The sequence below is a fragment of the Stegodyphus dumicola genome, chromosome 10 (assembly GCF_044657685.1).
Source record: "Stegodyphus dumicola isolate Sdum_Otavi_A_Nest chromosome 10, ASM4465768v1".
Lineage (NCBI taxonomy): Eukaryota > Metazoa > Arthropoda > Arachnida > Araneae > Eresidae > Stegodyphus > Stegodyphus dumicola.
The window spans coordinates 46,891,845-46,907,406 of NC_140777.1; the positions used below are offsets into that span (position 1 = coordinate 46,891,845).

At 33.9% G+C, this 15,562-nt stretch overlaps 1 protein-coding gene across 2 annotated transcripts in view; it reads left to right on the forward strand.

The window, feature by feature from the left end:
* The window catches only part of LOC118197886 (uncharacterized), a 265,749-nt gene that overhangs the window by 155,318 nt on the left and 94,869 nt on the right, over positions 1-15,562 (forward strand). For both annotated transcript variants that reach the window (XM_085824920.1, XM_085824921.1), the window contains exons 2-3: positions 2,527-2,646; positions 11,491-11,648. In XM_085824920.1, coding sequence (XP_085681046.1) covers positions 2,527-2,646; positions 11,491-11,648 — 278 coding nt within the window. The remainder of the gene's footprint in view (positions 1-2,526; positions 2,647-11,490; positions 11,649-15,562) is intronic.

Here is a 15,562-nt window from a genome sequence, read left to right on the forward strand (position 1 = left end):
ATCAGCGTTATACCTACAAAATTTTCACAGGACTAGTTTCGATGGTTCGGTAAAACCATCGAAACTAGTCCTGTGAAAATTTTGTAGGTATAACGCTGATTTTTGTTGTTTAGACTTCTGAATTAGTATTTATTCGGCGTGTTATTGTGTCTTAATCAAAGAAGAGATATTATTAGCTCGTTGCAATATCACGCTTGTCCAGTATTGGAGCTAAATCACATTGCTTGAGGACAGTTTTTGCTTGTATGAAACGATCAGCAGAAAAATACACGAGTACCAATTAGTAGCCAATACAAATTTCTTAATTAATTAAGTTTTATAACCACCATGAATTATCTTTCTCTTGTTTCATCTATAAAAACAAAAATTTAGTTTAATTAGTCATATGTTGTACAACATGTAATAAACTGAAACCGTGAAAACATAGCATAAAAAATAATGAAATAACTTTTTAATTTAAATAACTTTAAATAAAAAATATTAAATTGTTAGGTTATTTTATATAATGCGCACTGGTAATACGTTTTGTATTGAAACTAAAATTAGTCAAACCAAAATCAAATTTTTCTGAAGGCTTTCAGATTTGTAAATCGAACGCTGCATAAAATCGTCTTTTCGATTGCATGTCACATTAGTTTTTATGTTACTTTAAACAAATCAACTTAAGATTCTGTATATGCTGTGTGATAAATAACAAACAGTATATATGAATTTTAATTCCTGTAACTGTTTGAAACAGGAATTGCTTAAATTGTTATATAACTTTCTTTTACCTTAACATGTATATTTGCTTTGTGTGTAAATCTAGCTTTACGTTATTTTGGCTAATTTATTAGTTAAGAAACATATTTTAATTTTATAAGAAACTTTTTATTATTATCTTAAAAATACTGGAAAAGTTCAAAAAAAATATTCATTCGTTATTTCTATATTGTGTGGCTTTAAGAAAGGTTGTAATCGCCCTAAGAGGTATAGTGGTTAACATTGCTAGCTGAAAATTCATTGTACCCGGATCGAATCCCTGGGAATATTACCCGACTCTTGAATGTTTGTAAGTGCGTAGGAACTTTGCAGCATGGTGGCATTTAAAACACATAGCGAGCGAAACGCCCTTTGAGTTGTTTGGTTGCAGACGAAAAGGGATTTAGAGACCTTTGGACTCGCCCCTCGAGAGATTCTTCGTCAAAATTGGAGCACATCTGGATAAAGTCATACTTTACCTCTAAGCTGACCTCTAAGCTGCCTAAAGCCCAAAAAAATTTGTGGACTTGTTCTGATGTTATGTCAAACAAGTAATACAAATCACAGCACCAAGAGAGATAGTTGGTTGTCAAATCTTGTATGTTTGTTCGTTTGAATACGACAGATCCCATGAGGATTGCCTGCTTAAATGAAGAAAGCTTTCATATAAGACTTCCTAAGAGAAATTAACTCATATTTACTTTATGCATGGGCTAAATCACGAAATCTACTACGCAATATGTGATTCTGGTTTAGATCGGATAACCATATTTCGTCGATCTTAACCACTGGATTGTATGTTGTTTGGTTAATAGTTTTTCGTAATTTAATTACTGATCTTGAGTGCCTTGTCAATTAGGACCACAATGTCTAGGGAGAGATGTCGTAGTGAAGGTTATAGTTAGTTAATTGTTAAGGTAAGGACTATCTACTTAAAGATAAAGATGCCTCGAAAGAATTTTCTGCTGCTAGCTAGTTTGTATTCACGTTACATATGGTAAAAAGCCACATGTCCCATGTAAGCTGCCCATTCAGGATGAATCGAACCTAGGATTAAGCAAGTGTTTAGGTATCTTATCCACTCGATTGCTGGTGGGACCCGGACCTTGACCTGCTCGTGGGTCCTCGACTGCTGATGGGCTGAAAGATTTAATACTAAGGAAGCCACAGACTCGTAATTTATCTTACATTTAGGGAAAAGGCATGCCAAGAACTCCATGCGGTAAACTGTTTAAACCGATGGCATCAAAACTAAGATTGTGTACCCTTATTAATGTAAAAGACTGTCGGCAGGCTCAGTCCAGTGACTTTAACATAACTTCTTGGTAGAAATATACGTACAATCTTCCATCTCCCAATTGTGTTTTCTGTTCCTATGAAACCGTACCTTGGCTTCAGTCCTGATCCTTCTTCTCTGGAGGAGGCTGTAGCCGTTTCTTTCTATGTCTGCTGACTTTTCGTCTGTCCGGTTAATTGGTGTCTCCAAATAAAGCTGTATTTCAGCTTAATAATGCCTTCTTATACACACTATCTGGTCACATCGTGTCAGAAAGATGGTGTCCATCTTGTCGGGTTATAGCCGCAGGAGATTCGTAGATCTCAGCGTATGTAACTAATATCAGTTTTTCCGTACGGCCACTCTCTATTAATATTTATTATTTTGTGCTTCCAATTTGTTTCTAAATAACTACATTTTACGTATTATTACTGCTGTTATTTTTTGTTTGAATTGCTGCCTTATGTTAGGAAAAATAAGTTATTAACCTGCATCTGTTTTTCTTTTAGCCATGAGACGAAGATTTCATCATGGCTTCCGCCAGTGGAATCGTGGGATTCTGGAGGAACAGGACTGCCATATGGTTGGGAAGCAGCCATTGACAAAGAAGGAAAAACATATTACGTCAAGTAAACTATATCATTTTAGGAGTAATTTTTTCTGAAATATATGTTGCTATTGCTGATGTTTTAGCTCGATGCCCTTACACAAAATGACACATATACAATCAAAGTCAGCAGAAAGATTTTCTTTCCTTGGAGAGGAAAATGGGTGGAATTAAAAAAACTGATTTTCTGGAATAATAAATACAAAGGACTTTAAGAAACGTCTTTCTATTTTTTGCTTCACATTGCTTGTATTACTGAAATGTTTATAAATTTATTTAAAGTAACGCACGCCAAACATTTTTCTACTAAACGCAGTAATATGTGCCAATGTTGCCGATTCTATGCATCATGTTCATAAAAGTCCTTACCCTGGTTTTATTTTCGCAACCGTTGGTCGTAGACATATACTTCCACCTACAAGAATGTTTTAAATGACGAAAAGATTCGTGTTTTCGTATTTTTTAATCTAAAAAATATTATAGCTAATGACAAATTTTATATTAAGCAGTGCTACAAAATTAATTTATTAATTTTATAGCACAGCCTAATATAGATTTTAAAGTTTCACGTTCATTTTACCTGGTATTCAATTTTCAAAAAATAATTTCTTCATAATCTTCTGTTCATTAAATTTTTTTTTAAAAGAAAGAAACCCCGAAAAGTTATTTCAACCGTTAGGTTTAGTATACTCTCATATGTTGAAAAAACATTTTTCAAAGTAGTGAATAGATGAAAAATGCAAAATCAACGATCATTCACTTTTTGAAATCAGGTTTACTTTGGAACGCAGCTAAATGAGTTCCTATGCAAATAATTTTAAATGAAATAAAGTAGGTTTCCGTGATTTCTAATAATTGAAAAGAATGAAATCATCGAAACTCTTAATTTACCGTATTTAACTCAGAAAACGTGCGGCTTTCTATCCTGAATACTACCCAATCTTGTATTTATTTGGCCCACGCTTTTCAAAAATTCTTCGTAGACGACCAATGCTACTGGAATTATGAATTAAGTTTAATTACTTCAGCTGTAATTAGACTCAAATGCGCGTCGTTTCCAGGTCTTTTAACTCAGTAATGTCCTTAATATTCTTTAAATTTTGTTCCTGTCTAATTACCAGTGCAAATAAAGAGGCAAATATTACGCTGGAGTTTTCCTGAGAATTAGCTGTTAAAATTTGCCGTTTGGTAGAATCATCTTCAAAAGCTTTTGCTCTTAATCCGTTTACTTTAACTGCAGGGTAATTCTGTGTTTCCCTTTTACTTCCGATTATTTTGCTGTTAAACCTTGTGGCTTAGTTCTCCAATTCATGCTGTCATTCTGAGATATTAGGATTTGCAATTTATATTGGATTTGCAATTTCTGAGATATTAGGATTTTTCTTTATGCAATATATTGCCTAGTTATCACTCAGATAGCAGGTTATTTGGTAGCAAGAAAAGAAAAACGTTCAGGAGTACTTTTTCTTTAATAAAAAGATCTGTTGGTTATTCCAATATTTTCCTAAGATTTAACTAGTTAACTTACGACCAATCGAGCTGCATCTTCTCTGCTGGGTAATCAATGGAACATTCATTTATTCCTTGGCTATTTGTTATTTTCTCTTATTTCGCGCATGAATAAGCAATGACTGAGTTCTGGCATCCTTGATGGAATTTTTGCTGCTTAAGATGAAAATGATAATTGAAGATTAGTTATAATTTCTAAAGGTAATTAAAATTTAAATCTCCAAGCTTATATTTGATTCCTAGGTCATCAAAGATTGCAACATATATTTAGCGAATACCACATAAACGTCTTGGGAAACTGCAAAATCTATGTTGTTGTTGTGGCTAATCTCACATGTCTGACATAATCAGAACAAGCCCATGAATTTTATAGCGGCAAGATAGCACCTGTCGTTGGCATGAGCATTGAGTACGATATAGGTAACAGTACAACTTTTGTCCAGTTCCGGCCCAATGTTGAAAGAGAGCACCCCGGGAGCCAAGTCTGAAAGTCTTCCATTCATCTTCCTCTACACCAAAACCACTCGATAGAACTCAGGCTCGCCATATATATGTTTTCAGTGGCCTAATGCCACACAAACACATTACAAACATCCACATCTTTCCCAGGATTCAAACCTGGAAACTTCGGTACAGCAGTCAGCGTCACTAAACACTGCCCCTTAGCTGTTCGGTTTGGTAATAAGCAGAAATTGGTGTTAAAACACACAACTCCTGATATCGCGACTGAATTCGTTGACGGCACCCATGGGATCATTGCTAGTATTAGCAGTACCGGAAGAATATCGCGACAACTGATTTGAATCTGGAAATGGTATGGCGAATCCTTCAGAAAGTTCTTCATTTCTGCCCATGCAAAATAACCCGCTTGCAGACATAACGATTATAGTAAACGGGTAGCATGTTCTCTGATATTTCTTGCCAGGATGAAGATCGATGATGCTTGGCAGTGTAGAATTCTCTGGGGAGATGAGGCCCGATTTCACCTAAACGAAACTGTTAACACTCTTAATTCTCGAATTTGGATATCCATATGATTTCATGAAGTTCAAGAAATCTCACTGCATTTATCAAAATCCCTATTAATCTGACTTTCGAGCAGATTTCATCAGCGGACCATTCTTTTTTTTTTTTTTTTTTATTTCTTTTTTTGAGAACACTAATCTAACATAATCCACACACATACGTGGGCTTCTGGGCAATTTCAATTTGTTCAATTAAGCTTGTATTTTCTGAAACCAAGCTTTTATACAGCTGTTTTTAATGTTATTTAATTAATACAACTTTAATTGGTGAAATAAATCGTGTATTCTTTATCAAACCCACACATTCTCTTTAAAGGTTAATCTAATTGCAAGTCGGGCGTTTTTTCCTTCAGTTTTCTTTTGTTTCTGTAAGAAAAGGAAGAAAAATTACAAATTCAGAAAAAGAGCAATAATTTATTTGTTAAAAAAAATCTAATTACTTTAGGAATCGATAATCTACATCTATAAAAACGTAAAAGAAATTCTTTTTTTTTAGGAAGTACCTAATAAAGAATTCAGCTACCATATTCTTTTTATTGTTATGCTTGTATAGAGGGAAAGAGCTAATGAGGTAGAAATTAAGATTGTATTTATTAATGGATATTTTTTCCGGCTTTCAGTTCAATTTTAAACATCTAAAATTCGATTCAATACAACACTGTAGTTCTTTTTAATATGTAGTTTTGGAAGAAAACTACTTGTTCTTATTTTAAGAAACATATCGATGAAGAAAGCTCCCTCCTTTCTTTATCGGTATGTTCAGAGTATGTAATTAGATTGATTTAAATTATTCTTAAATTAGAAAACAGTTTTTTTAGAAGACCTGGACTCTTCCTTCCCTCCAGAATATTTTTAATATTTTTTATTCCGAATTATTTATAGCCTCTTACTTTAAAATAGGAACTTCAATGTTGTTTTCTAACCCCCCCCCCTTTTCCGATTTGGCTTGCAACCATGGGAATAACAGCTGTGGAAAAAAAGGTCGACTCGCTTAATGTTTTCCTCCACTTCATTCTGTTTAGTGTATTTCGCTCCATAAAAAACGAACAAAGGACTGATATGCTGACTTGAACTTTAGTCTCAGATGACGTAGTGAAAATAAATGCAGTGCTTTGATGACTACAAGACTTCCTGTCGCGAAAGAGGAGATAACAGTGGCCTTAAATTGCCTATTTTAAAGTAACGGAAGAGAGTTGTGTAGCCTATGAAGTGCTGCTCAAGCTAAAATGTGATGGACGATAATTCGTCAACAACTGGTTTAGTGTTCTTTAATCTGAATAAATGCTCTCTCCTCGGAATCATGCAAATTACTTGAATCTGAAAGAAATACCGGCATGTAAAATATACGAATTCCAAGCTGATTAGAAGTTACCATTTGAAGTAACTTCGTTGGTACTTCGCTTATATATTGAACCTGTGTTCACTTTTTTCTGCAATCTCTTCTCAGATTAAGCTTGGGAAAAAGTCTGCAGAAAAATTGTCCACCTCCCTTTTTATCAGATTAGAATCCATATACCAGATTGGGATTAAATTTAACGATTATTTTCATTCACACCTGGCATTTATTGGATGATGATTTTCCACGAACGAAGGGTGAGATCATGACCCAGAATAGAGTACTTCATGATATATCAAATATACTAGTTACCTTTGGTCAGAAACGTATCCTCCCTGCTGTTTCAGAATGTAAACCTTTCTTTGAAACTCTGAAGCTGGTACATAATTGACTTTCAACTGCACTAAATGATATCTAGAACGTAACTAGAGGTAATATTTTATCTTTTCACACATAGTGTTCATTATAATCCTTGTGATCCTTTATTTTTGCAACCTCTGATCGTAGATATATACTTCCAATAAGAAAAATGGCTCAAATATTCATAGTTGAACATTTTTTAAATTAAAAAAGTCAATACAGATAAGGAAATCCAGACGAAAACGGGTAAGAAACAAAAGTCAAGATAAAAAAGTCGGGACAGAAAAGTCAAGACAGAAGGGTTTTTTCATCTGTGGATTCGTCATAGAGACGACTCTTTCGCCCTTTTTGATGGCAATAAAGAAGATTTATCCCAGTTTGTATCTGTTATGAATTCGATTATTCCTGTCATCTAGTTCACTTTTGAAACTGAATCATGCAAAACCTTCCCTTTCCATGGTATTCTTATAATATGCAATGAATCCGATTTCAGCATTACTGTTTACCGTAAACCCCTTTCTGTTTGTTTGCCAACCCCATGCTATGTCGTGTCCTCCGGCTAAGTACAAAATAGTTTTCTTGCCTATGGTTCTTTTTTAAAGATTCCATTTCTGACTTTTATTCTTGGGGAATTTATAGCATCACGGATTCCCCAGAAGTTCAATTCTCGAGTTATATTTTCGCCTATGGTTGAATTCTTAAAGATTCCATTTCTGACTTTAATTCTTGAGGAATTTATAGCATATCTTTCGAGTGGTGTTTGAGATATATCAGCCGTCTAAAAGAGCTTTAAAGTTTCGCATCAAGAAACTCGAATCTTACGTGCGAAAATGAAAAAATTAATGAGTCTTCGATATCTAATCATAGTTGAAAGTTCAGTTATAAGTTTGAATTTGGGTCTGTAAAATTTATCCAAAAAGGCCTCTTCTATTGATGAATTGGATTTTCTTGAATCTTTTCACATTCCCATCTTGTTTAATTAATGACTTGAATTCTAATCCACTTCTACTTAACGCTTTTAAAATTCTATTACCTTAATTTTTATATTTTCTTTACTATTTTTACTAACAGATGTCTATTTCCGACTATTTAGCTGATAGCTTCTCATTCGCTCTACCCCTCTTGGTTATGAATACAGCCATGGCTTTCCCTTCGTTGCAAATCTCTTGATTTCTGATTAAGAGGTATCTTGGATCTCTTTGCTTCTGTACCTGTCTGCCTTCGAAATCGATTAAGTATTGATAAAAACACTAGGTTGTGTCTTTACCTAATTTTATGATTAAAAACATGTCGAACTAAAATTTACGAAGTTTAACATTTTATGCATTTTCTAAGTCTCCGCAATTATGTTTAGTACACCTTCTTACATTTTATAATAAGTAAAATATAAAATTTTGTCTTTCGAGCGACGAAAATTGATCGAGATATTTAATTTTAAAATTTGGAATTTTTGGTCCATTTTCGGATTGTCTTGATAAGATCGCTTAAAGAAATTAATCATAACTTCTTGAAGTTCTAATTAATTTTAGACACCGACAGAATTTCCGTACAAGTAAGTTCTAAGTTTCAAACACTAAAAATGCGTTGTTAATATGTCCATGCAGTGTAATTATTTTAGAATCATAATCTAATATCCATATAAAAAATCCATTAACCTGGAAGTATTAAATCCAGCTATTTTTTCCTAGAATTCGGATTTTATAGACTTTTTGTAATACAATTTTTCTTTTTGGAAAAAAATGTCATTGATCAAATTTTTTATTCCAAGCTACATAGAAAGAAATTCTCGTCACTTTATCTATTACTGTCAGAAAGATTTTTCTAAACCCATATTTCGTTTTTAGTAACTTGCAATTCCAAACATTTCGCTCTTCAATTTGTGTATGACCCCTGAATATAATGTGAAACTTTAAAAACGAATGTTACAGCCAATCTACCGTACGGGAGTCAAAGGTATTATATTTTATTTTTTAAAACGAATACAAATTTTGCTCGATATAATTATAGTAATCAGGAAGCATATGAAACGTATTTGCAATTTTTACAACGCTAAATGTTTTTATTTAGAAATGCCGAAATATGGATATGTGCACTAGTTAAAACATTTAAATAGTTAAAAGTATATGTCTAAGATCAACGGTTGCAAAAAAGCCATATGAGGAATTTTGTTGAAGTGGTGCTTATATGTACAAATTATAATTGATGTCAAGTATAATTGATTGAATACTGTGCTGATTGATAGTTACTGAGAAATATAAATTAGTAAGGAATTTATTGAAATCTTTGATTCCTTTCATACCAGTTCAGAATTCTAAATCCACTTCGAGCTATTCTAAATCCCAATTCAGGAATTTAGAATAGCTCGAAATAATGAAGAGAAGGAACGTTATGGAGGGGTGACATATGTAAATGTGTTGCAAATGAATGGTCAAGAGGGAAGTAGCAAAACACTCTTTAACTGTACTGATGGAGAAAGAGGTTCAGTGTAAAGATTGTTTCTCCTTTTATGTCTTTAAAACTGGGGAATTGGCTTTTACCCCTCATGTGAAGCGAATGAATGTTTCAGTTTTTCCTCACCTGCGTCATGAAAATTCCTTCAGTGTTTGTAGCAAACTAACATTTCGATTTCTTTTGCGGAAATTCTTTGTAATTTATTACTCTGTTTCTGTTAATTCAATGGGACTTAAAATAGGAGAATGGATAGAGTTCAATTAAATTTTTTTAGGAAAACCGATAAAATTCTTATAATCTCTTCCTGTGCAAGCTCTGAAGATACTTCGATTTCTGAATTAAAACCACTCCTTATTTTTTTTATTCGTTCACCTAGGAAGTTAAAACTTAACTCTAGACAATCCCATATCTTCTGAGTAATTCCCTATCTGCTGCCTTTCTGGTAACTTGACTGAAGCATTCTTATTTCCCATTAGCAGTGTTGTACTGTTCACGAATACAGACCTGGGCTATTAAATTGCTTTATGTCACTAACCGCATAGCACTATCTCAGGATACAGTCCTTCATACAAAATTTTTCTTTTGCTAGTTCTACGTTTCAGCACCTCTAGTTGGGATAACACAGATTAATGATTTTTTCCGCATTGCATAACACTGTCACAGATCTTATGCGCATGAAGATAAAATAATATACCAGCTCTAGCAAACCATTGTTTACATTTAATAAGGCCATATTAATGTAACGTTTCCAAGACATCATGTCCTAGCTTTTGAGTTGTTCGAAAGAAAATTAAAAACGAGTGGGGACTGCAAATTAGGGCATTGTCGCAGTTCTAACTTCTTCCGCTCAGAGCCTAACGAGGTTCTTTTTTCTCTCTTTCCATAAATTTTAATTTTTTATGGCAGCAAAATCTACGTGTATGTCGTTCTGGAATAGCCGCTGCATTCGAGCAGATCAAAAATCGCTCAAATTCTGGCGCTTTCTTTGCAAGCTCGAAATCATCTCGATTTCGCAACTGAAATCGCCCCCAAATTTTAATAGTCGCTCACCTGGAAAATTGAAATTTAACTTAGCCAGTTCACAATTAGTTAGGCACTTTGAATTAATGATAAGAGCAATAAAGTGCAAAGAACTCCCTCGAAAAGAAATCTAATCTCCATAAGAAAAATATCATAATTTTATTTGCAATAAAACGCTAAAGAAATTTTCACATGCATAAAAATGCACGTGGGAACTTTACTTTTCTTTCACATCATAGAAAAAGCCAACTACCCAAGTTTAATTGACCAGGGAAGGCAAAACATGGAACACCTTCTACGTTTTTCTCACGGTACAGCTAGAAAAAAGATTTCCTTCTTACACTTTAGCATCCCTTTGCAAAACGCTGCAAATGGTAATCCCCTAATTTTCCTTTGTTTTAGATTAGCTTCAATAAATCCGGTGTGTTAATTTAAATTTCTTAATAATTACCAATAAGCTTATTAAAATTTCTTAATAATTAACAATCAGTACGCAAATTTAAATTTCTATAATTATAATTTGCGTATCGTAGTGTATAATGTTATATTAATTTGAACTATAATTAAAATTTTGAATCTGTTATAGATTATGATAGTTGAATGGTTATATGAAATTAAAATCGTGACTATTTTAAATACTTCTTTATTTTCTGCAAAAGATTATTTAAATAAACACACTTGGATGTAGGATGCGCATTCTGTATTCCATAACTAATAGCTTATTTTTCACACATTCATAAAATTGTAAACTACTGTAGAATAGGGGCGGCAGATGACATATTAGCGGTATTGTGGGAAGAGCGAAGATTGTAAGCTCAGATTATGAAAACAGAGTTACATTACTGTTTTATTTCGGTTTGTTAATTGAGAGTTTGGGTTAATACCCTTTTCATTACTATCAGATTAAAATCTTCAGTTTCACTTTTGCCGTTATGAAAGTTCGTACGTCATTAGCGTTATGTACGAATCATATGACAGGAATTAATTTTGAAATGATGCACTTCAGAAAGATATCTGAACGCATTTCTGTACTTGGAGACAGAAAGTGAAAACAGCCAGATTTTAAAAAGAGACTTAAGGGGTTATTACGAATTAAAATTATAATTTTATCGTACATATAGTTAGTTATATCAATTTGGAATTAACATGATGTATTTCTCCGTAGTCATATGAACAAGACCACCACCTATGAGAACCCTCGCAAAGACGGAGATGAAGAACCCCCTCAGCCGAGAGAAGTGGAGTTGGTTAGGGATCCTCAGATGGGTTTCGGATTTGTTGCCGGCAGCGAGAAACCTGTCATCGTCAGATTCGTAACGGAAGGTGAGTCTCTGAATTGTTAGACTGATCCGTATCTGAGTCTTTCAGTAGAATGATAAAATTCGTGAGTCTTCGAATGGAATTGTTGGTCTGTTGATCTCCTAATTCACTAATGAATACCATTAGATTTCTAAAATGTTTCTTTAAAGGTAGCAAAACTTCACACTAATGCATATGTGAAAATTCTATCGTGAATGTAGGATTTTAGAAAAGAATAAATTTTCGGTTGAAAAAAAGAAGTAAAATCATACACTTCGGTCATATACTTATCAATGATCATATACTTAGCAATGATCTTAAAAAGCGAGTTGTAAGCGATTTGCCTAAATAAAATGGCTTTTATATACAGTAAGACCCCGCTTAACGCGGGGGATACGTTCCATCAAAGTAAAGCGTAATGCGAAACAGCGCTAAACGAGGCTATCTTTACATGTAAATATTGGGGTTAGGGGAAGATGGCTAGGAAATTGGTTAGGTATTAAACTTAAAACGTATGTTTTTTTAATAAAAATAAAACCAAACATTTATTTCTTAAAGCCCAAATTAATACCACATTATTATTTCTTGCAAAAATAAAAACAAAATATAATAACAAAACGAATATTCTTAAAAAAAAACAAATAAAATTCTAAGTCAGTCATATTTAGTTAGCCTTCCGCGTTTTCAGTGTTCTGCCTTTTTGTGACAAAAGCATCTAATGTTGTTTGCCTTTTTCTTTTGCGTTGTTCTCTTAAAAGTTCTTCATAAACGGATAGAGCATCTCTAACACCACGCCTTACTTTTGAGCTCCTGTCAAAATTCGGATCATTTTCAATGAATTGATCCATTATTTCAGTTATGGTAGACAAACTCCTTTTTACAAACACCATCGAAAGTTCTTTTTGCTCTTCTTCTGAATCACTGCTGTCAACATTTTTGTTTTCTTCTTGTTCAGTTAATTCCTTGAGCTCATCATTAGAAAGACTAGCCGCTGCTTCTTGAATTATTTCTTCGACATCTTCCACATTTACCCCTTCAAAATATGTCTGTACAATACCGCACCAAACAAGAAATACAAGTACACTCTTTCGGATATGTATTTGAAACTATCGCTGCATAATATTTCGGGGAATCCCCGTATGCTGCGAGCGATTTCGTGGGATCCCCGGGTTGAAATAAAAGAGCGCTAAACCGAAACAGGGCTAAACGAAACAGCGTTAAGCGGGGTCTTACTGTATATGTAATATTTTGGCAGGACGGCAGTGGAAATTATGAAGCTTAACAATCTGGTCACTTCAGAGCCCGGGTGTGGTCGTAGCGAAAGTGGAAAACATCAGAATTGAAGACACAGAAGAATTTTACTTTTCGGCTCCATCTCTTTATACGATGCAAATGTCAGATCATTCAAGATTACATATGCGATAGTAATTTGAACTAAATAGTATTCACTTTATATTTTCTGCTTACTCACTATTCAAAGAAAGGGAGGCAGATGAGAAGAGCTGCAGCATCGGTCAACAGCAGTAGAGGGAGACAGCGGTCCTTTTTGACGCAAAATGGCGCGAATTTTTCAATTATAGGAGCGGTTACGTAGTATGCCTGAATGTTCTCGAAAGTACTGGTCTAGAGAATTGTGGAATGTTAATTAGAGGGTTATCTGTATGCCTGTATGCGTAGAGCAAAGCTATCGTATATTTTATATTTTATATATGTGTTACTGTGAAACACCGAAATCTGGAGAATGTCAATTTCGCCGGTGAATGTCAACATTCACATAGTCGCTTGGTGTATGTCCGAAATATTTTCCAAATACTCTTATTTCTGACTTACACCGGTAAATGTCGACATTCACCATGTGCTAATGGTGAATTTTGAACATATAAGAATATTATATTTTCTTCTCCGTGATTCAGTAGCGAAAAAACGCACTTGAGACTTAAAATAAGAACATAAGAACTTAAAGTACACTGTACATTCAAAATTAGAAAAAGAAATAATAGAAGTTAAATATTTACTTAATTATACAGTGCGTTCTCAATGAGAAAATAAAATAATAGTAATAAAAAACTTACTAAATTATGTGATTAAAATCTTATTTATTGCAACAACTTAAACTATTATGACACTTTGAATTGTACATGAGGCCCTTGCTTTTACAACTACATTTATTTGTGGAGCCCTTCCTTCTGCAATGGCAACGTGTATAGCCTTGCCCACCGCTTCTCGAATTAGCTGCAGCTGCTTCTCTCAGCGACATTTCTTGAAAATAAATCTTATCTATGGAAAGTAACTTTTCTTTACAAATTACGAACTGATTACGTGCGTAAAGCTGCTTGGTGGTTACCATTTTCGTTTGCAAGTTTATAAACGTCGGAGTGTTCTATTCCAACAACAACCGCTAACACATTTCAGTTATCTGTACGACCACGGTCGACATCAGGGACTTGTATTCGTACAGTATCACAATTTGAGCAGGAGGAAATTGTTTTTGTGAAGTTCCTAACATTTCTGTTGCTTGCAGTTAAAGATTCTCTTTCGCAGCCGCTCTTTTTATAGAAATTAACTCGTGTTTTTCAGTCAGAACTTGATGTGATGACGTGATAGATTGCAAGTCCTCTTCAACATTTTTTTTTTTCTGGAATGTGATTTCGGTATGACCATCGCTCAAATGTTTTTCAGAAGTATTACCAGTTTCTTCAAGCTGTTCTTCGGTTTCAAAAGTATTGGCAATTTCTTCTAGTTGTTCTTCGGTTTCGATATTTATGCTATGCCTCTTTATGCTTTATAAAAGACGATGCTATGCCTCTTTTTGCTTTAACGCCAAACATGGCTTCATAAAGACTTTGGCATATTCCTTCGTGGTATGTAGTGTTCTTGGCAAATTGAACAAAGGGTAAACCATCTGTCCATTTATTTGTATCGTTATCGTTCATCCATGCAGTTAGCATATTCTGTATATCCTGATTGGCTCTTTCAACTGAGCCTTGTGTTTGACTGTAATGAGACTTTCCATGAACTATCTTAATATCATTCCGCATAGTACGTATTTCGGATATGACTTGATTACTGAATTCTCTACCATTATCTAATTGCAATATAGCTGGAGCACCAAATGTTAAAAATATTGTAAGAACGTGATACGCTACTTCTTCAGCTCTCTTAGTTTTCGTCGGTAGTAAGCTCTCTTAGTAAGGTCGTAGCTGGACAAGCTTAGTTAAATGATCTTGATACAACAATATGAACTTAATTCGCCATCTCTGTTTGACTGCAGATCTATCAGATCAACATGATATCTTGAGTTTAACTCAGAACAGTTGAATTGTGTTTCATTTGACACTGTTTGCATAAATTTAAATACAACATTACAACTTCATATGTAATATTTTTGTATTTAATTTGCAACTCTTACATGTTCTTCCTCCGTGGCTTATTCTGGTGTGAGTTTCATATAGTGTACTGAACAATTCCTCATTGGTAACATAATACTGTATATTCGTTTCTCTTGGTTTTAATGGTACAATTAACTTCTCTTCATCATTAATTTTTAAAACGTCAAAACGTTTTAATCGTCTGCGATCTAAAGGTGTGTTGCACATAGTTTTAGCAGAAACCACTTCAGAAAGTATTTTAGGGTACTTTTCTTGAGAAAATTAAAAACAATTGTCTTCTCGTTTACCCGCAATTAATGCACTCTATACTCTGAAATCGGCATACTTTTTCCCCTTTTGCTTCGGACTCCGAAATTATCTTTACCTCGATGTTGCTTCTCTTCGGGCAGCAAAGCACATTAGAGCTATCGCATAAAGGCAGCCTTTGTAAAGAATTTTCTAATGGTAATTAACTGGCTTGTTAGTTTGACGCCTGGAAATAAAAATTTAACTCGTGTACTACGTACTCTGAAAGTAACTAAGTACTCTGAAACTAACAGGACTGATTTT